The sequence below is a fragment of the Phyllostomus discolor genome, chromosome 13, assembly GCF_004126475.2.
Source record: "Phyllostomus discolor isolate MPI-MPIP mPhyDis1 chromosome 13, mPhyDis1.pri.v3, whole genome shotgun sequence".
NCBI lineage: Eukaryota > Metazoa > Chordata > Mammalia > Chiroptera > Phyllostomidae > Phyllostomus > Phyllostomus discolor.
Window position 1 is genome coordinate 26,007,313 of NC_040915.2, and position 23,170 is coordinate 26,030,482.

The window sequence follows — 23,170 nt, forward strand, 5'->3', positions numbered from 1 at the left end:
TCCCTGGAAGGAAATGGGCAGGGCTTGCAAAGCTGCATCCCATTCCTGCTGCACAGGAAAAGGTCGCAGGGCGGGGGGCGGGGGGCGCCGGGGGAAAACAGCACAGGCTCTGATGCTGAAGGGAATCAGGCCCACTTCCGCCAGCTGCCGGGGTCCCGTGCCACATGCCCGGCCCTGGGGGAGGGTGCGGGGCACTTGGGCCAGCAGCTGTAGGTGGTGATGCTTCATTCTTACATCACTCGGGGGCCAAGGAAACAGATGTGTCCCATCAGAAGCGTCAAGAAGTGCAGCTGGGTGCAAGAGTGACCTATTTCTGCCTCTGTTTTGCAATTCTGATCCTAATCTGCCAATGGCCAAGCTCCATTCCCCCGTTTAATTCATCCCTCTCTGGCCGTATACAGCCAGCACAGGGGCCAAGAAGTGAATGAAACCCAGTGTTTCCACGCACACCACGAACATGTAATTTAAAGTCTACGTGGAAGGTCACTGTGTGGTACTTTGACACCTCCGTGCTTGTCCTATCTACAGCTTGACATCTTTGAGAGCTGAGACCATCTTACGTATTTTGGGGTCACCAGAACTTAGAATCCGAAACACGGTGGATGCTTAATAAATGTGTGATGAAGTCAAGGCAGACTCTTATTCGGAGAAACAAGATGCAAAGGAATACACAAAACATGTACAACTGGTGATTTTATAAACTTAGACAACGGCTCTGAGGGAGTCCAGCTGGAAACCTAGGTTCAAGGTCTTGCCCAAAGCAGGATGCAACGCTTCCCAAGTTCAGGCCCAAAGTCTCGGTAACCCCAAGACTCTTCCGAGGTGAATGCGCTCACTGCCCAGGATTTTGGTGTAGTTATTTCCCAGGTCTTTTTCAATTATTTTTGAAATTAAAAAAAAATTCAACAAGCTTTAGTTTAAAAACTTCTAGATAACATCTAATAACTTCTAAATAACTCTTGGCTTAGAAGGGAAACCAAAGCTGAAGTGATAAACCAGTTAGAAAGGGCAGTGCGGCATTATTTTTTTTAAAGATTTTATTTATTTATTTTTAGAGAGGGAAGGGAGGGAGAAAGAGAGAGAGAAAGAGAGAGAGAGAAACATCAGTGTGTGGTTGCTGGGGATCATGGCCTGCAATCCAGGCATGTACCCTGGCTGGGAATCAAACCTGCGACACTTTGGTTCGCAGCCCGTGCTCAATCCACTGAGCTACGCCAGCCAGGGCTCTATGCGGCATTATATTTTAAAATGAATGGGATGCACCAGGACATTTTTTAGAGTAAACAAATGTTGAAATGATTGCTAATTCAGAAAGGCATTTAGGCAAGAAAAGAAAAAAAATGATTTGATTATATACATGCCTTCGCTGTAACCGCCTCAGGATACCTTTGGAAGTCAACCCTAATAAAAACTAGACAGTCACCCCCAGGGGACTGTCACATGCCACCATGACCCTCATTGATGTCTTCTCTTTTTCTCTCTGGGATGAAAGAAACAGAATCCTCACCCCACCCCCTCCACGTCTGCCTCCCACCAGGCACACAGTCCCTGCACTAACTGTCACTTTGATTATCTTGGGCGGGCAGTCCTAAGCCTCTAGGAACGAAGGACAACCCAGGGAGCTGCCCCACTCCCCCCCGAACAGTGCCTGCTTCAGGAGGTTAGCTCTGGACTAGAACAAGTTCCAAGATGAAGATGAGCCCCTCGGAAAGTCCATTTCAAAGCTGCCCATGGCCAGTCATCAATCTGTTCCCAAGTACATACTCAGTGGTCTCAGACACTCAGCTGAAAATGTGTAGGTCTCATTTCCTCATCTAGATGGTAAATACTTTTGGGGACTGTTATGACTCTCAGGCTTTTTAATATTTTCTAGCGTGTGCTAGGCACAGAGCACCTGTCTGAGAAATACTTGATTACAGGGACCAGAGAGTTGGGTGGCCTAATGCAGCCAACACTCAGCATTGGGAAGGGAAGGGGCAGAAAGCGCATGCTCTGTGGACAGGCAGCCAATGCCATGGCAACGCATATGGAGAAGGGCTACTTACGTGACTAACTGTGCATTGTCATGTTTCTTCTGAATGAGCAGCCTGCGCCTCCAACGAAGAAAGGACCAGAGGGTAGAGTAGGGGTTCTCCGAAACTTCACACAAATCGCCGTGAGTCCACACTTCCAAGCCCACGAGAGCAATCCGGATGTTCAGGGATCGGTAAAACTGATTGATGAAACAGAAAAGCCAGAGCATCATCTTCATCTGTCAATGCTAGGAAGGAGCTTATAAATCTCAGGTGGTTCAGTAGTATTCCACTGTATGGATATACCCAATTGTGTACAGATATTTTATTGTAAGATCTCCCCACTCATGTTGGAAGTAAATGGGTAGACATGATCTACAAGTAGGTAGATCTGCTTACTCTCAAAAGTTTCCTTCCTCATCACTGGAGGTGTTTAGCTTTCACCAAGGATACCATCCACTGCAAGCATTAGACTGCAAGGGCCAGACAATCTTTGGGGTTCCGTCCAACCCAAAGGTTTGGAAATTCTATATGAATGAGACCTGACTCTCAGGATCCTTAAGAGTCCAACTGTACTTAACCTTTGTCACATATACCTGTCACGCCGTATACATAAGCAGGATGAGTGCTTTCTTTAAAGCTATTAGAGGGTGTGGGTATAAGAAATTCGTTAACTGGCATAGCCTAGAGAACACTGAGGCACTGACTTAAAAAAGACAAAAGTTGTATGGAAACCTAGGTGACATGAGCAAGGAGATACCATTTAATCCAAAACTGAGTGACTCTGGGCAGGTACTACCCCAGCTGAAAAAAACAAACAAACAAACAAACAAACAAAAAAAAAAAACAAAAACAAAACACAAGCACTTTCTAGGTACGAAGCACCAAGGCTTAGAGTTCATAAGGACCTTGCCCAGAGTCTCAGCAGAAAAATGATGGAGTCAGGATTAAAGCCAGAATGATCAGCTCTCGGAACTGACCCTTGACCCTGCTCTACTCCAGCACGGGCGTCTTCTCATCCAGATGATCCACTTGCCTCCAAGAAACGGTGGAGCAGGATGGGCTCCAGATGCGGCTGACCTCAATGGACATTTTGATTTTCCTGCTCTGTGCCAGGCCAATCATTACAGAAAAGAAAAAGTTTGGATTCCAATTTGAACTTGCTTCACTAGGAAGCTTTTTAAGGACTTAAACTTGGCTTTTTTGTGGTTAAGGAAACACATTTTGGACTGGGTTCATGATGCAGCAAATGAGTGCAGTTCATTCCAGGTCTGGTTCAACAATAGTTCAGTTCAAGTAGCTGGGTCAGCCTTCCAGCCAGGAATGACAGACATCAGCTGCTGGGGAGAGGACTGAGACCACTGCACAGAACGAATGGCCTGGAGAGCCACGCCGGGGGCCTCAAGGATGGCCTGGGGTTTGCTCTCTTCTCCTTCTATTTTTTCATCAGCGCCCTTGGTTCTACCACCCAGACTGACTGGAGTGTTCAAAACGGGAGACCCAGCCAAGTCTCCCACCCGCCAGGTCTCTAGAACAATAGCTGTCACGTGGGTAATAACGGGGTCTGCCTCCTGCGTGCACCCCAGGGACCAAGCTGCTCTTGTTTTCCCAGATGTTGAAGTGCTTGGGTTGTAGGATCATCTAGATGTTACTGTGTGTGGAGTGAGTCAAGAGCGAGAGACGACGGGACTGTGTCGCTGGGGCCCTTCCTTCCAGGAAATGCCAGGTCACTTCCACCGGTCACTGCCCGCAACTTCCAGAGCCATCTGGACAGAACGAACACGCGTGGCACAGACGTTCCCACCTGGTGATTCCCAGTACTGCCAACTTTGCTTGTAAATCCCTTAAAAAATACCCAAGTTTTCTCCTTTATACTCCAGTGTTTAGGAGAGAATGATTTCTCCTTTTAGCCTAGGCTCCACGAATCCTTAGCAGGCCCGGAGTTAAAGCTTCAGAAGTTCTGTGGGCACTCTGAATTCGTACTATAAATGTTTAAATAGAGTCTCAGAGAGATCTGTGACCCCAAACATATTAAAATCTACATATTAAAACTACTACTAGCCTATCAAGAGTCTAGGCTGCCCATTCTACTGCACTTTGCACTATAGCAAATACGTATAAATAAATAAATAAATAAATACACCAAAGTATTCCCATGTCCCAGACCAGCCCATTCTAGTAAAATTCAAGAATTTTGGGTATTTCCTAAGAGCATGTTAAGGAGGTCTGCCCTAGGAAAGTTAACCATGTGCATGGTCTTTCTGAGACAGGAAATAATTTTAGAACTATTGTACAGATGGAGACTATACAGACTGGTCCCCAAACACCATTCCCCAACTTTTATGATTCTGTCACTTTCCCTTGCTGACCTACCTCAAATCTCTCCCAAGTCTGAGAACCCCTGGGCTTTGTTCCTAGAAGGAAACTTAGAGAACCCTAAAGCTTTCTTCAACTGAGCTCTTCTACATCCTCAGTTCTCTGGGAGCCACTGCAGGGAGGAAGGGAACGGGTCAGAGGACAACGCTCTCAGCCCTCACCCCTGCTTCAGCTTAGGGCAGTCCGTTCCGTCTGACTTTTATGTTGGACTGTTTTGCACTGGCGTCAGCCTATTAATAACCAGTGTCACATAGCTGGACCATCCCTGTGGTTCTCATTATACATGCACAAGACTCCCTTCAGCAATAACCGTCAGGAAACTGAAAAGATACAGGTTTATTCTTTACAAGGCCTGGAAATTACACAGCACATCTGGGGCCACACAGCGAGGTGGGGTGGGGGTGAGGGTGAGGAGAGAGAGAGAGAATGGGCTGGATGCTGCTTTCATTGTGGTGAAGGGTGGGGGCCCGGGTCCCTGAGGGTTCACTCCTGATTGCCAAATTTAAAGCACAGGGTGGGAATTTAAAGCACAGGAAAAGAAAAAAACCAAGTAGCCCAAATGGTCACTTACTGAAATCACCCAAGATCTCTACAACAAAGGAGCCTCAGTGGAGGGAGGCGGCCTGGCTCCTTCCCTAGTCCCGCGGCAGCAAAGTGTCTGTAGAGACAACCCACTTTGAAGTGGGTGCCCCTCTGGAATGAAGGCCTGGGCAATCAGAACTCAAGCCAGGAACTTGTATTATAAAAATAAAAAAATAACCAGTGTCAGGGCTTACATTACATAGAAAGTGGCATAAGATTTCATTAAAAAAAAAAAAAAAAGGATTCCAGCAGAAAAATAAAAATAATCCAAAGCCACTGATTTAGGTCAACCCCTCTATTATGTAAATTCAACACAAAACAATACAAAACTTCCAGCCAAAGAAGAGGAGTTGCATATGGTCACGTAGCTGAGCCTTGTCAGGCCGCCCCGGGGGTCTGTGGCATTGCTGGTCCCTCTCAGAAACCGACTGGGCTGGCCGGGCCACCAGGAGGCAGCTCAGGTGCTACGTGATCTCCTGTCCTCTGAGGTGCTGGCACTTTTCCCACAAAGTACACACCTGGTCTCACCTTATCAACGTAATTGGCGATCTCCATGAGCTTGTGTTTGGTGGCATCCTGGTCTCGTCCGTTCTTATGAAACTGAATGGGACAAGCAGAACTAGGTAAGAGGTAAGCCCCACAGAACCTCTCTCAGGACCCCTCCCACGCCCATTACTTGTCCTTGAATTAGTATTTACTTCCTTCCATCTTCTAGGGGCATCGCATTTACACAGCTGTCTCCCCACCACACACACACAGTGCCAGCTCGGGGACAGCAGAGTCCAGGTCAGATCTATCCGGTGTCCCCAACTACCAGCTCCGTGCCAGGCCTGGCGCTGTGCATGCAGCAGTTGTGCAGTGAACTGAATTCTTTCTCCAGCTCTTGAAGTCAACCTTGTTCTCCCATCCTCCAAAGGAGGAGGCCTCCTGCACACTCTCACTGGGCCTTAGCAGAGGGACCGGTTCGATCCCTGCCTCGGTCGTCACCCCAATGTAAAGCCGCCATCACAGGGTTGCAACACGTGCCCCTACATGTGACCCATCAACAGGGGTCAGACGTTACTGAACACCTGCCATGGACAAGGCACCTTGCTTGACACCAGGTGGGAGCACAGGACTGGGAGCCTGGGACTGGCCCAGAGGAGCTTCGGTGAAAACAGACAGAGAGCCAGAAATAACCACAGTGGCAGCTTCTGTATTTAGGGAGTGTATCATGGAAATGCACTGAGAAAATGTGGACAGAAATAACTGCCATCAGAGGCCACGTGAGTGATACAGAACGGGTGCTGGTGTCAAGGATCATAAGACCTTGGCTTTGGTCCGGCCCACCACTCAGACGGACTGGCAGCGCCTTCCACAGTGAGAAGAATTCTGAGGCTGCGTGCAACTTGGCAGGGAAGAGTGCTGTGCTCGATTAGAAATGCCTGCCAGGGGTACCAGGGCATTTCAGTATGTGGTCCCACATTCATCCTTTCTGCTTCAAAAGGGTAGCTCTCTTTGAACAGCAATGATGAAAAACAGCTTCACAGTGTAAAGATAAAATGTGCCACAATTCACCTAAATTTGCAAGTGATAGGTATGTCCTATCCGCTACCACTGTTACATAGAGTCTGGGTACCTATCTGATTTACCTGGGATACAAAACTATGTACGTTACGTCAAGTCTAACCTTCATGCCCTTCCTCCACCCTATCCAGCAAGAATATTCAAACAAAAATGTGGACAACTGTAATTCAACAACAACAACAAGAATATCCAAATAAGAAACAAAAGAATAGCTAAATAAAACTCCCTGGGATGCTGGCTGTGATGGGGGTGTCCCCTCCGTGATTCAGGGGAGAAAACCACCTTTTCCTATTTTTCCACTGCACTTGGACTTCCCTGAGCTTCCTTGCAACTGTCACTCATGAGAACTGTCAATAGTCTCACTTTCACCATTGCCTTCTGAGAGTTAAATCCAATGCCAGGCATGTGACTTAGACCTTTACGAGGTGTTAATCCTGAAGTTTCTCATTATAGAGTCATCCCATTTCTAGACTGGTCTCGTGCACAGAAAGTGTTGCAGTATTTAGTGAATATTGATTATAAAATCAAAGCCATATTTCATTGCCTTTCAATTACTCCTGTCTTCAAGCAACTGCCTGATAACACCACCACAGTTCTAGGGCTGTGTCCTGTTGTCCAGAGGAGTCTCGAGTAGGAGTCAGCAAATGTTTTCTTAAATGGACAGACTGTAAATATTTTAGGCTTTACAGCCATACTGTCTCTGTCGCAACTACTCCACTCTGCCATCATACAGCTCAAAAGCAGCCACGGACAATACACACAGCAGCAGGCACAGAAGTGGTCCAGTAAAACTTCATTTACAAAAATGCGGTGGGCTGGGTTGGACCATGGGGTGGGCTATAGCTTGCAGAACCCTGATCTAAAGAAAGGTACATCTCAACCTCCAGCTCTCTAGGGTGACAGAGAAAGGGAAACACGGTGCATCGCCTGGCCTTTTCCAACTACCTCGCCTCCTGCCTGCATCAGGGACGTGTTTTGTATTCCCACTTGTACAGCTGTTCTGTCCCCGTCTGCAATACCCCACCTCGCTCCTCCCTCCCCTGGATTTGCCCTCTCATCTGTGGCAGTACGCTGAGCCCCACCCCAGGCGCCCCTCCTAGGCCCAGGGAGCGAGCAGCTGCTTGGTCACTTGTACAGTGGACACTGCTCTCTCCCTCTCTCTAGGCAGCAACACTATCCCTGCCCCTGCTCCCTGTGCAGAGCCCAGAGGAGGAGCTTGGCCTGTCCGAGCACCAGGTTGTAAATAACAGATAAGGCAGCCCTCCCGCCCCGCCCTGGGTCTTCCCATCCTTTCACATTAATTGTCAGGCATTCGCTTTTGCCAGCAGAGGGTGGGAGGCCGCTTGAAGAGGGAGTGGGGGAGAGGAGGAAGGGGAGGGATCTGTGAGCCTGAGAGCCAGCCTGGCCTACTGACTCCCCACGCCACCCCTCCCGTGACTCATCCAAAGCCCAGGACCCTGAGAAAGCAGCAAGTTCCCTGTCCCCAGGCAGCACGAATCCCGCCTGTCAGTCAGCTGCTGCGGAGGGCGCTCTCCTCTGACACAGGACGATGGCTCTAGACAACACGCAGTCCCCAAGGCACCTCCAGCACTCTTCCTTCTGGGGGGTTTCTGTGACTGTGGGGGTCAGGAGACTAAAGATACCCAATCCCTACCCTGCCCCTGCTTCTCCAGCTTCCAGAGACTCACACCCAGTGAGTTTTAAAACCCTGAACCAAGATTCCACAGGGGAGAGTAGAGGGGCGAAGCAGAGGGTCACCCCACCTTTACAACAGAGTGGCTATGTTTCCATATGCTTATCTACTGGGGTCCCAGGAGCTGTCCTCTGAACCAAGGATCCTGCAGCTGAAAACAACGGTGCAAGAACACTGTACTGGATGACCTCAGATGCAAAGCTTAAGTGAAAAAAATATCCCGGAGTCAGAAGAGCTCAGCTTTCTTCCAGCAACCCTCCCCGCTGGGGGCCGGCGACGGTCACCTCCTCCCATGACTGCAGAATCTTGGCTTTTAAGTCAGCTTTGGAGCTTGCTCCCCACGCTGCTCCTCCATCCTACACACACACACACACACACACACACACACCCCAGTCTTTGGAAAGGCAAAGAAAAGGCTGCTTAAAATCAATACCAACGTCAATTAAAAAGCCAAACTCCTCACAGCAGAACACGATGTTCCCCAGCCTGGAATGCCGTTCGCCTCCACCTCTCTGCCCAGTAACAACTCCTTGTCCTTTCAGACAGTCCCAGGGCCACCTCCTCCTGCCACTAACACACAAAGGCGGACCTCCGGGCCTCAGGGCTGGCGTTCTCCCCACCACTCTGCATGGCCTCCAGATCTGTGCGCTGGGACTGCAGACTGCACACAGTGACCTCAGAAGGAGGCCTTTGGGGGAGCCGGCCACTAAGCCACTTGGACTGGGCATGAGACAGACTGGAGCCCGGCTGAGTTCTGTCCTAAGGGGATCCCTGGACGTGTGAGGACTTAGGGCACAGTTGGCTCATTGCAACTTCCCATGCACAGAACCTGTGCTTGGTTACATGGTTGAGTCACGACATAAAGTGAGAAATGAGGTAAAATGTGGCTAATTTAGGCAAATGTGGGCTCCGGGACTTGAACCCATTCTTCCGGTGTCAACTTTAGCATCACCACCTTGGAGAAGTTTTCCCCTATTTCCAAAACCACCATGTTGGGTTCCTCGGTATCTGCACCCCACCCCTCGGCAATGACACATCTCAGCAGCTATGGCACCACTTGAGGACCCTGTTCCGTGCTGCTGTGTGGGCTCTCGGATCCCAGGGGCGGGTCTGTCTATACCTCCTGGGGTGGAGCACTGGGCGTGGCACATGATAAAGAATCAAGAAATCGTTGATGAATAAATGAAATAAAAGAGAGAGAGATGAGTGTTCATCAGCTCTTAGAGGTCCAGGCCTGCAGGCACCTGTCCAACTTGAGGAACATGGGGCTAAAGGCCAAACAGCTATTCCTCCAGGTCAGTAGTTCTCACACTTGCCCGTGTGTCAGAAGCACCCAGAGGGCTTGCGAAAACATGGATTGTGGGACCCAGCCCCACAGTTTAGGATTTGGGAGTCCTGGGGCGCAGCTCAAGAATTAGCTTTTCCACAAGTCCCTGGGGGCTACTGATCCTATTGGTCCAGGGACCACGTTTCGGGACCCACAGCTTCAGGTATTCATTGAGCACCAACCCGATTATAAAAATGGGCCCATTCGTGGGCAAGGAAAATGTACTCAATCAGGTGACTCAGAATGCATGTATTATTTGTGCAAAAAAATTACTTTTTAAAATCTGTATAGAGAATTCACTGACTCCCCATGAATAAGTACCAAAACCTAAAAGGTCTTCAGGTTTTAATATTTTAAAAAATGTTAATCCAAATAATGTGAATTGTACTGGTTTTTCTTTTTTTATCTGATGAGCGTATCAAGCTAGAAGAGCCTTTTCCTATTTTTTTTTCCCCTTCCCAACTACATTTAAAATAGCAAAAAGAGCCCTCAGTTGAATTTAAGCTCAATCACATGACAAACCAGAGACAGATGACTACTTCATCATTCCTCCAAAGCAGTTGGAAACCTGGAGAGGAAGCTATCAAAAGAGCCAGTTTTTCTGTTGAAACCCATCGCCTCCCCCTTACCTCCGCATAATCCGCCACGATGTAGAGTTCCACATACTTCATGGAGCTTAAATCGTCCCTTTTCATCTAAGAACAAGATAGGAACAGATCAGAGTGCTAGAAGTGGTGGACTTGGCCTCATTTCGAAAAACTGGTAAGCAGTGGTGCTAGTGTAATCTTGAACTTGGGCACTAGCAGCAGCCCCGCACTGGCTGCCTGCACCCTCATTACGCCCTGCGCCCACCATCTTGGCTATTGCTGGGAGCTGCTCTGGGACACTGGGGGCAGCCAGTGTCACAAATCAATGAGCTTCCAGTACAGGAAGCACAGAGGCCAACATCCCGTGAGGGAACATGCTGACCATCAAGTTCCCCAAAACCACCGAACCCACATACTCTAGTTGGTATGAATAAACACAGGCATTCTGTGCATATGGTTAAGGGGCTGTTCCAAAAAGGGAACATGTTTTTTTTTTTCCCTCACATTTTGAAGTTTCTGAAATTAGTATCTCAGAGTATTTTAAATGTAGCAGTGTTTTCCCTAAAGCATTATTCTATCAACTCTAAGGGTATCCCACACTCAACAATGACTTAGGATCAAGGAAAAAGCTATTTCCTCCTTCTTAGCCACCTCTGTTTAATTCAGAATTACTCCTGGATACAAAGTAAGGGAGTAAGGGTGCTCGGAGGGGACAAGCCTATCCTGAGGGTGACTCCTGCCCCGAGAACTCACCCGGCGAAGTCCTTTCTTGATCTGGTTTGTAAACTGAAGGCCCAAGTCCCCCGTGCTGGCTCCGGAGTGCTCGAACCCACAGTTCCCAGGAGGCAGCTTGAGATGTTCAGACCTGTAAATAAGGTGGTGGCCCTCATGGCCAGGGAGGGGCTCGATGATGTAGCTGAGGTTACTGTTCACCACGATCAGTCCTCTGTCAACAGGAGAAATGGAATCTCTGGTCAGAGATTATGGCCCTGGAAAAGTCCCTTGCCCAGGCCTCAATTTCCCCCTATGCAAAATGACCCAGTTGGTTGTGGTTATTGGTTCTGAACCTTATTATGAGGTCATGCACCCTTTGGTGAGAACCTGGTGCAAACTCAGACTTCTTCTCCAGAGAAATGCACAAGCATGTGAAGTGTGGTTCACACCTTCAGGGCACTAAAAGCTTATCGCAGAGAACCTCAAAAGGTTCTAAAAAGACTGGACCAGGGACAGTTAATACTTATAAGTGAGGGTAGGACCAGGGTTCCAAAAAGCCTCCGAAACCCAAACACGGCGTATGACAAATCACAGGTAGAAACTTTATAGACACAGGAAAAGATGGTGTGGGGACCAGAGGAAGGACACTGGTCTGGGGGTGAGGAGACCCAGGTCCTGGCCTTAGTTCCGACATGAAATTACCAAATGCTATTCAACAGACCTCCTAAATCAGTCTGAGCCTCTGTCTCCCCATGCAAACGGTAACTTACTAACTCATGAGGACTCCTGGGATGACTATATAGATCGACAAGTGTCACTGCCCTTGGAAACCAGAGCAAGAGGCATCACCGATGGCATTCTCACTGGCCCCAACATCCCCAGCAAGGCAGCTCTGCAGTAACGTGATACCCACGACCAAGCACGTGTGGCTACTCTTTCTCTTGGTCATAGGCACTAGCGTTGAACATCCATTATACTCTTTCCCTCACTGAGCCCTCACTCTGTACTCCAAGCGATCAAGACATAAACCCCATGCCCGAGTGACTCACTGCCAACTGGAGGACGGACATTCATTCCACAAACATTTCCTGAGCTCCTGCTCTGGGCCAGACATCAAGCTAGATGCTGACGAAGGAACAGTGAATAAGACAAAGTGCCTGCCCACACAGAGGCTGGAGTCTGAACAAGGGCTTAAATCGCTGTAGTACACAACAGAGACAGCTAAAGGGTTTTATCACCCCCAACGCTGACGGACTGGATGCAGCTGCCTGAAGGGCTGCATCAGTGAGGCGTCTGAGAGCTTTATCTGGCCGCAGCGAGAAAGAAAGCTACAGCTTATTATCCATCACTGCTGCAAATAATCAACGGATGCGTGAGCAGACGTCCCGGCGGCAGGTATTTGCCATCCTTGATGCAGTGAGATGAATGTGAGGGGACGTACCCAGGGCTCCGAGGGAGGAAGAGGCCCAGCAATGAGCCCCAGGGGCGCCAGCAGCCTTTCACGTGCTCCAAAACCGTAGGCCCTCCTCCATCCAAAAAACTCCAGTTACATTATCTCCACGAGGGTCTTCGCCACTCCAAATTGAAAGGCCCTCTCTCCTCAGCTCTTTCCGTTTCCAGCCCCGCCCCTTGCTCCTTAGGACCCCCACCCAGGGCATGCCCTTCGGGAAGAGACTGGGACACTCCCAGGAGAGACTACGCCAGGCTTGGGTCGGCAGCAGCCCTTCCTGGAGTCCATCCTGGGCTGACCTCATTCCGGTGCCGGTGCCGGTGCACCTAACGGCTTCCCGGCTGCCTCGCCCAGGCTGACACAGCAATCCAGAGTGATCCTGGCGCAGTGCATTGGCGGGACACCCAAGGTGCTCCCTGGACAGCTGGGAGTGGAAGTGTGGAGAAGAGCAAGGGTCACATCCGCTCCCGAATCCAGACAGGAAAGGGCAGAGGGCAGAGCTGCTGCGGGCATCCTGTTTCCAAACCAAAGCCCTTCCCGTCACCTCAGTTTCCCCCGTTGGCTATGAACTTAGCAAACACAGAGGGCTGGACCACAAACCAGCTAATGCTTTGGCGTGTGGCAGGTTGTGGCTGTGGAGATAACAGCCAGTGAATGGAAAGTTCCACAAAGGGACTGGGGAAAAGTTCCAGTGTAGCTGACTGGGCATCACTTAAAAAACCTCTGGGCCACTTGGACAGAGGCCATGCCAAATTTCAGTGCAGGCTGAATAACAATAATCATGGTGGCTATAAATGGCTGAGCCTCTGCTATGGACCAGGCACCGGTGCTTCACCCCGGCTTCCACGATCCTTACGAATATTATCCCTGCTGTACAAACGAGAAATCTAAGGCTCATCGAGGTTAATTAACTGACCCCAATTCACACAGGTCACAAGGACCTAAGCAGTCTGGTTCCAGGTCCCACGACCTTAACCATGACCTCAAGAGGCCTCTGTCACAATAGCCCTGAAGAGTGGGTTAGAAAGATGTCCCCAGTTCACAGATGGCTACAAATGACGGGCACCAGCAACCCTCCTCTGAGGCATGGCGGGCCATCACCCCACTGGCGTATAGGAAGTAAGACATTTCATTCCCATGTCAACGCAATAAAGCACCGTCACAGGCCCCATTCTGTAGATGAGGAAACTGAGCCACAGAGGGATTAAATTACAAGCTCTCGTGAGTCTCTGGGGCCAAAGACTTAAGGTCTGGTAGACTCTGGACGCCATGCCCTTAACCTCTATGCTATCCATCTCCATCAGTGAGGTCTAACCCTACAGTCAGGGATCTCTAGGATCAGAGAGCCCAGAGCTATATAACAGAATGTTCTACAGAGTGCATCAGACAGACAGAGGCAGGAGATGCAGACTCCATAGGCCTGGGCATTGGCACTCCTAACGAGCTCCACAGTAATTCCATGCCCAGCCACACTCAGGAACTGTGGCCTGGAGCCCGGCTGTGCAACAGGGGCCCCCTCTTCACACAGCCCCTGGCAATTCTGTTGCAGGGAGTGGGCAGATGACAAGCTGACAAACACAGGCTCAGAAGGACACTGCAAGTGCTCCCAGCAGTAGAACTCCGTGGCCTGCCCCTCACCCCCCCCCACCACTGTGGCCCCTGGCAACTGACCCCATGTCTCAGTTGCAATCCTCCCAGACTGCCTGGGGGTGAGGCAGAGATCTGCATGCATTTACAGTGAACCCCAGCCTTGACGGTGGAGGGATTTCTGAGAATCTAATTCCTGGGGCTCTCCCCGGTCACCAGCCCCAAGTCCTGCTAGCCACCCTCCTGTGAACACTCGCCAGTTGTTTATCCTTCTAGCAGCCTCAGTTGATCTAATTTGTTAAATGTAAGTACTGGCAGAAGTTCACCAGGAACACGGGAGGGGGGCCCAGGAGGCTGGGTGGCCAGGACCTCACAAGCTCTTCTCCATTCCACTCTCCATCCCATTGCTCATCGTTAAGAGCTTTATACAGATGAAATTGTACAGAGGAACCCTGGCAAGGCAGGCCAGGCAGGCCGCGGGAGACTCAGGTTTAACCCCTGAGTGAATGCAGGACTGGTCCTCGTACATCCTTCAAGGAACTAGGCAGGACTGCTTCCTGGGAATTTGTCCATTCACAGCTAAACTCAGAGGGATGCACCCTACCTCCCCAAATCCAGAGCAGCCCTAGGAGGTAATCGCCCTATTACCCTTCCTTCCTACCCCCTTGACCCCTATTTGCATCCAAATGAGAAGGAGCTACAGTAACCTTCCCAGGCAGCAGAGAAGGGAGGAAAGGAGACAGACAGGTGATGGGCTCCCCCTGCAGTGGACAGCAGGGCTGGGGCGGGGGGGGGGGGGGGGGGGGGGGGGGGGGGGGGGGGGGGTGCAGGCACACTGGATACAAACTCCTCTGGCCCCCATGTCTGCTAGCTCTGGCGGAAGTCACTCAACAATGCCGCCCTTCTCACGGGCTCACTATGATAATCGACAGAAGTAATAAGCAATGTTTACTAACAATCAAAGTTAACATTAAAAAGAAGAGCATGCATCATACATCAGGGAGGGTACAAAGCGTCTTATTTGACAGTCATTCAACACATAGGCATTGCGAACCTACTATGTGCCAGGACTGTTCTCAGCACAGGGGATGCAGCGTGATGGGGAGAAAAGTCCCTGCTCTCAAGGAGGTCGCACCCGTCACCCAGTGGTGTCACTGTTGTTCCCATTTTACCAGGAAGAGAAACTGATGCTGGAGGACTGAAGCAAGCCATCCAGCCCTGAACCAGGGACTGTCCAACTCCAGGGTCTACACCTGTCACAACTTAGTGGTACCCTCCCACATGGCCTTACTCTGTGCCTGACACAGAGGTAGCACCTACCCTCCTTTCTGCATACGGAAGGCCAGGTACTCAAAGCGGAAGGGCCTTGCCATGCTGTGGCAAAGGGACAGGCAGGTCTGCACTGGCTGCCCATCTACAGGCCACCTCCTTCTGTCCCAGGCAGCCGCCTCCCTGCGATTCTGCCCACTCCCTGTGCAGCACAGAAGTCCTAATGCTGAGGGGTCATTTTAGTGGTCTGGTCTACTCTCCTTTTTCAGATGAGAGGAACCAAAAGCCCAGAGGAGAAGGAACTTGCCCAGGTCACCTGTGAGTTACTACTGTTAGGGCTGGGGGCAGAGCCCAGGTTTGCCAACCAGGCTCATCACTCACTGTGGGGCCCTGACACAGCCCCTCCCTCTCCCGGCTCCCTCCCAGCACTCAGCAGCCTCCAGCCCCAGGGCACCATCCATAGAACTGAGTAAGGGCTGTGGGAGGCACCAGCCCTGCCAAGACAAAGGTAAGGAGAAAATGGACTGGACGAGAACAGCTCAGAGATCACCTAACCAGGAGGTACGTTAAATGAAATGGTATATATGGAGTGATTGCATTTGGATTAAAAAAATCATGTATACACACAATTGTATAATTCAGTTATGTACATCCCCAACAGTGAACAGAGACGGGGAATGGGATCAGTTGAAAGGATGGGACAGGATACAGAACTTTGACTTCTACAGTTCCGCACTTCTGTTTAACACTAATTAGCGATGCAATGATAATTTAAATAAGCAGTATCATTAAAAAGAAACTGACAAACCAGATTTTAAAAAACGTTTTTACTGCAATCCGTCCCCCTCCTGCTGACAGACAGGGAGCTAGGGACACGGACACACACGCACACAGTGTGTCCGCCCCCCCTCTCCCTGCCCCCCCCGCCAGTCCCACAGGGTCGGCCACGAACACCTTCAGCCCAGTGCGGTCTAGGACCCTTAGCACATAACCACCGCTCCTTACACTGCTACTTCGTGTTGGTTTGAGAGGTCCTGTGGGCGCCCAGCGGGTGAGTCCTGCATCGCAGACTGACTTGGGGGATATGCGCACCCGACATCGCTAACGCAATGATGTGCCACGTTTCTACTGATACAATTTACAAGTATCCGCAGCTGCCACTCAGTTCTCCAAGGGGTCCGTGTTCCAAATCGATGACAAAGCACTGCCATTACTGTGTACATTTATGCTCTTTTTGCAAGGAATACTTCTAACGGACGCACAAGACACTGGTAACAATGGCCGCCTCTGGGACAGGGGAAATTCTGTAAATTGGGGGTAAAAAGCCTATCTTTCATTTATACTCTTGTCCTATTTCCATTTTTTTCTATGATCATGTATTCTTTCCTCAAAGTAGCTTACAGAACTGGTTTGGAGAGAAGAGGGTGCCTGGCAACTAGAAACTCAGCAGGATTCCTCTGTATCTGTATCATCAGCCTGGAGATTCCACTTGGTGTAAGTCCTATCTATTTTCTCCAATCACAGAGAGCATGTTTCCAGGAGAAGCACAATTGCTAAAAAGATTTTCCATTGCAGCATCGTTTTATGAGCCTAGTGGGGGGGACCTGAGCAGCTGCCGCAGCTGCTTCTTCTCCAGAGTCCGAACAGAGCCATCTGGCACGAGTCTCCAGCTCTTAAATCAGTGGAGCCCGCAGACACCCTTGGTTTCTTAAGGTGTGTCGTGAGACGGCTGGGAAAGCAAGGCGGGTGGACCTCACCAGAGGGAAGCGTGCAAAACAGAAACACACGGACGGCTCACCCGGTTTCCCCCTGTCAGCACGGCCTTGGGGATGACTCACAAGAGGCCAAGCCAAGTTCCCACCACTCCAGACCAAGGGGACAGAGGAAGAGGCGGAGATGCAAGTCACACCTGCATGTTCCCTTTCCTCCTTCTTGGGAAAGACGGTTGTTTACTTGCAGACTGCAGGTGGCTGCGGCTGGGCTTGTAAACACCACCGGGAGGCCAGTTGGCTTGGCTCAACCAAGTCATTTGAGTGGGGGATTGGAGGCCACTGATGTGGCCTCCCATCCAAAGCTTGTTTCCTGCCTAATTCCCTCTGGCCCACTCACTGCGAAGCCTTACAGAGGAGACAGGGCCCAATTTATAAACAAACACGTGGGATCTGCAGCCTTGCATTTTGCCTGAGAGCCTGGGTACCTGTGACCACAGCCTTGTATTTGCATGTGAGCCTGGGTACCTGTGACTGCAGCCTTGTATTTGCATGTGAGCCTGGGTACCTGTGACTGCAGCCTTGCATTTGCATGTGAGCCTGAGTAACTGTGACTGCAGCCTTCCATTTGCATGTGAGCCTGAGTAACTGCGACTGCAGCCTTCCATTTGCATGTGAGCCTGGGTAAAAAATGTGAGCATGATTTCACTGTTATGAGATGGCGTAGATGATGACAATCTCGTCTGCCTGTAGAGTGCTGCAGAGTTCACATAATACATCTCATTCTCTAACATGCCGGTCATGGATGCCCCTTTTACAGAAGAGGAAACTGAGGGCTCAGAAAAGTACTTCCAATGCCTCTTTCCTCTACCTGTGTAGGGGATGGGCACAGAGCAGGTGCCCAATATAAATATGCTGAATGGCAGAAACAATTATTGAAGGAATCAGTTGACAGAGAAGAAGGGTGCACGGTGGAAACACCCACTGGCCCACGAGAGGCAGTCGCGTGCACACCTCCCCAGTTCTGCCATCAGTCACATTGTGTTGACAGCTTCGCATTGGTCACGGTAGGAGTATTTTTACCAGCCTATTGGCAGATGCTACAAATCAGGCCTTTTCCTTTTCCTTTTCCCTCTTTCTTTCTTCCTTCTTTCTTTCTTTCTCTCTCTCTCTCTTTCTTTCTTTCTCTCTCTCTCTCTCTCTCTCTCTCTCTTTCTTTATTTTTGTGGAGACAGTTCACCAACACATTGAGTATAGGTATCACACTAAAACCCAGGCCACTAAACCCCAGGTAATTATTTCAGGCAGTTAAAATACAGGACTTTCAGATCATCTCTTTTCTAAAAGGAGGGAAGTGTGGGGAGAGTCTAAATAAGTGACATTTACTACTTCAATATGCATCTATAAAGTCCCACTGTCTGCAAAGCCCTTGGGTAGGCTGGAGTAGAGAAACAGATACCTGATGCAGAATTTACACTGTCAAAGAATGGGCACTCTCAGGGACACACTGGAAGTGCACCGCGATCCCCTGGGGAACTTGGCCAATGCAGATTACAATCCAGTAGGTCTGGGCGGCACCAGAGACACTGCATTTTGAACAAGCTCCCAGGTGCTGCCACCCCTTGCAGGCCACACCTAGGAAGCAAGGACCTAGGAGGCGACCGAGTGCTCCTGCGTGACAGCCAGTTGTACACATCAGATCTCGATGAACACATCCCACCCTCAGCACACGAGGAATATCCCTCTCATCTACCTTCTACAAAGGAGAGCATCGCGGCCCCAGGTCGCCCAGCTGGTAAACTGCCATTGGCTCAAGACCAGGTAGTCTGGCTCAGAGGACGAAGTCACTCTCTTTCCAACTCTTTCCAACGCGCAACCTAGCTGCAACTTTTCAGTTAACTTTCCAGCCTTGAAAATTATCCTTGCTTCTCCTTTCTCTCTTTCCACTAGCTGCCCATTTCCTTGTTCACCACCTACAAGTACTTCTTCCAGAAAAGAGCAAAGGAGAAGTGAGAGTGAATGCTCACACGCATCAGTTTCAAGTGTGTGACTCCATCTTGGACTTTGTATATTCGGTGCTTGCACATCTACTCCAACTCCTGCAGCCAGGAAACAACTCACCAGCAAGCATGCCTTTCAAATGCGGCTTTCATGCTCTGGCCCACCAGCTCCCTGCCCTGTTCACCCCAGGCCCAGGTACCAGACAATGAGGGGCAGCCCTTGAGCCATGGAGGCCACTGAAATTATTTAAACTAAGCAACCCTAAGCCTCACCTGTTCTTTCCTGCAGTCACCACAATAAAGACTTGCCACATCTCTCCTCCCTCTGCCTCCAGATGGACCCCTGGGTGTCCGGGGTGCCCCACCCCCACAGGCCCCCTGCTCTTGGGACCCTGACTGAGTACAACAAACTGTCCCTTCGATGGCAGCCGTCTCCTGCTCTGCTGGCCTCACCACCCCTGGGTAACACTAAAACATCAAGTTCCTCAAGTTGCTGCTGGGCTCGGCCTGTCTCTGAACTGGCTTGCATACACCCTCCGTGGACAGCTTCTCGAGGTCCCTGCCCAAGGCCAGCCCTGCTTGTCCTGAAAATTCCATTCCTGGGGGGGAGAGCCAGGTGTCCCCCAGCACTGTCAGGGCCTCTTACCTCATTCCCCGGCAGGTGCTGAGCGTGACACTGGACTGATCTGCGTTTCTCACCGTCCCGTGGTAAAAGCAGTGATCCTAAGTAAGGAGAAAGGGGTGGTCAGGCCAGAGAACATCGGGAAGCACACCTGTGGTAATGTCCGTGAAGTTCATGCATGACTGTACACCTAGCCTAACCTCAGAACCTGCTAAGAGCCTTCCAAACCTCTGTTTTCTCTGATCCTCATAATAGCCCTGGCAGGCAGGTACATCACCCTCATAGAACCGATGAAGGACCTGAGGCTCAGAGGAGCGAAGAGGTTTACCAAAGGTCCCTTCTATAGCTGGAGACCCGGGATTTCAGAGCGGGTTCAGAGCTCTTGCCACGACAGGAAGTTGGCCAGAGAGAACACTGGCTTCTGAAGAGCCTGGCTCCCCACCAGAGTCACCTTTGTGACCCCCTATAGGGGTAAATAGTGCCTCCCCCCAAAATTCCTGTCTACCCAGAACCTCAGAATGTGATCTTATTTGGGTCAGGATGTTTGCAGATATAATTAAGTTAAGATGAAGTCATACTGGACTGGTGTCCTTTTAAGAAGAGGACAGGGCACAGACACACACACGCAGAGAAAGCCATGTGACAACCGAGGCAGAGATTAGCATGCTGAAGCTGCAAGCCAAGGAGAACCACGGAGTACCAAGGGTGGCCAGAAGCCATCAGATGTTCAACAGAGGCAAGGAAGAATTCCTCCCTAGACTACAGAGGGAACTTGGCCCTGCTGGCACCTTGATTTTGAACTCTAGCCTCCAGAACTGTGAGAGAATACATTTCCATTGTGTTAAACCTCCAAGTTCATAGTTGTTACAGCAGGCCTAGGAAATGAACAGACCCCAGCTCCTCTGTACCTGCCTTGAATCCCTGAGTGCCTGGATCAGAATGAACTTGGCACCTGTAGACACATTCATGGACGCACAGAGGTCTGATGCTGCTCTCCCTTCGCTGGGTCTCAGGGCCATCTGGTCTCCCCAGCCCGGCTGGATTCCTCCATGACGACAAACAGATGTGGAGCACCGCCGTGTGCCAGGCCCTGGGCTAGGCCCCAGACACACAACAATGAACTAACAGACACAGCTCTGGCCTTCGTGGGACTTAGGGTCTGGCGCAAACCAATCTTAATTTAAAAACTATACAAAGATATAATTACAAACCATGAAGAGTGGCTTGAAACCGAGGTTGGAGATGCCAGCAGAGCGGTTTATAAGTAGGGTAACCAGAGCACTTAGGAGGCAAACAAGGACACTGCTGAGGGCTAACGTGTGAAACCTGACAAACGGGCTCAAACCTGGACGGGCCAGGGCACAGCGAGGGGTCAGAACAAAGGACACATCCCTACGAGCTCCTTCCCCAATGGTTAAGAGAGAGAAGGGGGTCAGAACAGAGAGAAGGTAAGCCCCCAGGGCAGAGCCAGGTTACAAGCAGGACTATGTAGCTGCAGATAGGGAAGCTCCTCTCCCGAGCCCACCCCAACAACCCGCGCATGAGCAGGGCCAGACAGAAAGCTCTGGCGTTTGCCTACGGAACAGTCCAAGTGATCCATCAGCAGGACCATACCTGCTTGTGGATGTCCCTTGGTCCCTGGCAGGCAGCAAGGGGACCTAGGACACGGTTAACCCATTCATCTATCTTCTCTGGTTTCATCTCCTGCCCGGCTCTAGCCCCAAGTATAGCCTAATTAAATGTAGGCATTTTGGCATGCCCAGGCCAGGTTTACACTCAAGCTCCATACCTACCAGCTGTGGAAACAGTTGTACAACCTCTCTCTGACTTCAAGCATCTTCAGTTTCTCCCTCAAGGAAGATTGTAAGAACACTGTACCTCAAGGAGCTAGTGCAGTGTACCTGGCCTGGAGCAGCCGGCCATAGACATTAGAGATCCATTGTCAAATGCAGAATGTGGCCTTGAGGGAGCAGGAAGCCCGCCAAAGGGCTGACCCTTTGGTCTTAGCTGCAGCCAGATCACATCATACAGGCCAGGCTGCCACTCGGCCCAAGGTCAGTCTCAGTCCGGTGCCCTGTCACCTGCTGGTAACCTGCTGCCTCCATGGTGGTGCCTCCCCGGTGGCTCCTCCACCCACTCACATTCAGGCAGTCAGGAGGAGAGACAGGCACCGGCCCCTCTTTTTGCATCAAGCTCTCCCGGCCTTGAAACAAGTCAGACTCCCCACCTTTATCGGGGCACAAAAAAAGCCACTGTGCCGGGGGCAATCCTGCAGCACATATGAAAGATGGGAGGTGGGCACGACCCTCCTTCCAGCCAGAATCCCATCTGTTTCAAATGCCAACCTGTGGCACGACTTCTCCATCTACCCTAGGCTCTGGGACCTGGAGGGACGTTATCAAGCCTTCAGGTGCTAAACCTGATCTTTAGAATTCAGCAACAAGGCCTTGGAACTCTACAGCCCAGGGTCTTTCATAGGCAGAAAAGGGGGCTGGGCCTTTATGGGGTGTATGGGGCTCACAGATATCAGAATGACAGAGAGTCAAGAAGTTCAGAAATATGGGTCAGCTTTGAAAATCCTGGTATCTCTACAGATGAAGAGAAATCAGAGCCTGGGACAGGTGTGAAGAGCCCTTGTACCTCCTCCCGTCTTTGGCCTGATGCTAACAGTGACCACTGCCTGGGTGTCTCTGAAACAGCACCACAATGGACTTCTGTACCATGCCTTAAATTTCCAAAGGGCTTTCACACACATCCTCACATGGATAATAATACCTGCCACTCGCTGTTAGTAACAATAAGAGCTAACATTCATCCAGCTTTTACTACTGCATAAACAACCTACACTGATTTAAAATAAAATTCTGACCAAAGTCTTATGAGGTAGGTATTATTATTCCCATTTTTAAAAAGGGGGAAACTCAAGGTTGGAGAGGGTTTTTTTTCCAGCCAGTGTCTTTTATTTATTTTTCTGAAGTATATTTTATTGCTTATGCTATTATAGCTTTCCCGATTTCCCCCACTTGATCCCCCCTCTGCCCTGCACTCCCCAACCCTCCAGCATTCTCCCCGCTTAGAGTTCATGTCCATGGGTTGTACTTACAAGTGCTTTGAATTCTCCTATACCATTTTTTACCTCTCCCTGTCTATTTTACGCCTACCAATTATGCTTCTTATTCCCTGTACCTTTTCCCCCATTCCTCCCCTCCCCCTCCCCACTGAAAACCCTCCATGTGATGTCTAGTTCTCTGATTCTGTTCCTGTTCTAGTTGTTTGCTTAGTTTTTGTTTTCGTTATTTTTCTTTTTTTTAGGTTCATTTGTTGATAGTTGTGAGTTTGTTGTCATTGTACTATTCATAGTTGTTGATCTTCTTCAATTTCTTAGATATGTCCCTTTAACATTTCATGTAATAAGGGCTTGGAGATATGAATTCCTTTAACTTGACCTTATCTGGGAAGCACTTTATCTGCCCTTCCATTCTAAATGATAGCTTTGCTGGATAGAGCAATCTTGGATGTAGATCTTTGCCTTTCATGACTTCAAATACTTCTTTCCAGCTTCTTCTTACCTGCAAGATTTCTTTTAAGAAATCAGTTGATAGTTTTATGGGCACTCCTTTGTAGGTAACTATCTCCTTTGCTCTTGCTGCATTCAAGATTCTCTCCTTATCTTTAA

The 23,170-nt window shown here is 50.0% G+C and overlaps 1 protein-coding gene across 1 annotated transcript in view; it reads right to left on the reverse strand.

The window, feature by feature from the left end:
- The window catches only part of ADAM19 (ADAM metallopeptidase domain 19), a 78,835-nt gene that overhangs the window by 19,556 nt on the left and 36,109 nt on the right, over window positions 1-23,170 (reverse strand). The window contains exons 5-9 of the mRNA XM_028528426.2: window positions 19,519-19,595; window positions 10,897-11,089; window positions 10,186-10,251; window positions 5,499-5,570; window positions 2,046-2,212 (exon numbers count right to left, since the gene is read on the reverse strand). Coding sequence (XP_028384227.1) covers window positions 2,046-2,212; window positions 5,499-5,570; window positions 10,186-10,251; window positions 10,897-11,089; window positions 19,519-19,595 — 575 coding nt within the window. The remainder of the gene's footprint in view (window positions 1-2,045; window positions 2,213-5,498; window positions 5,571-10,185; window positions 10,252-10,896; window positions 11,090-19,518; window positions 19,596-23,170) is intronic.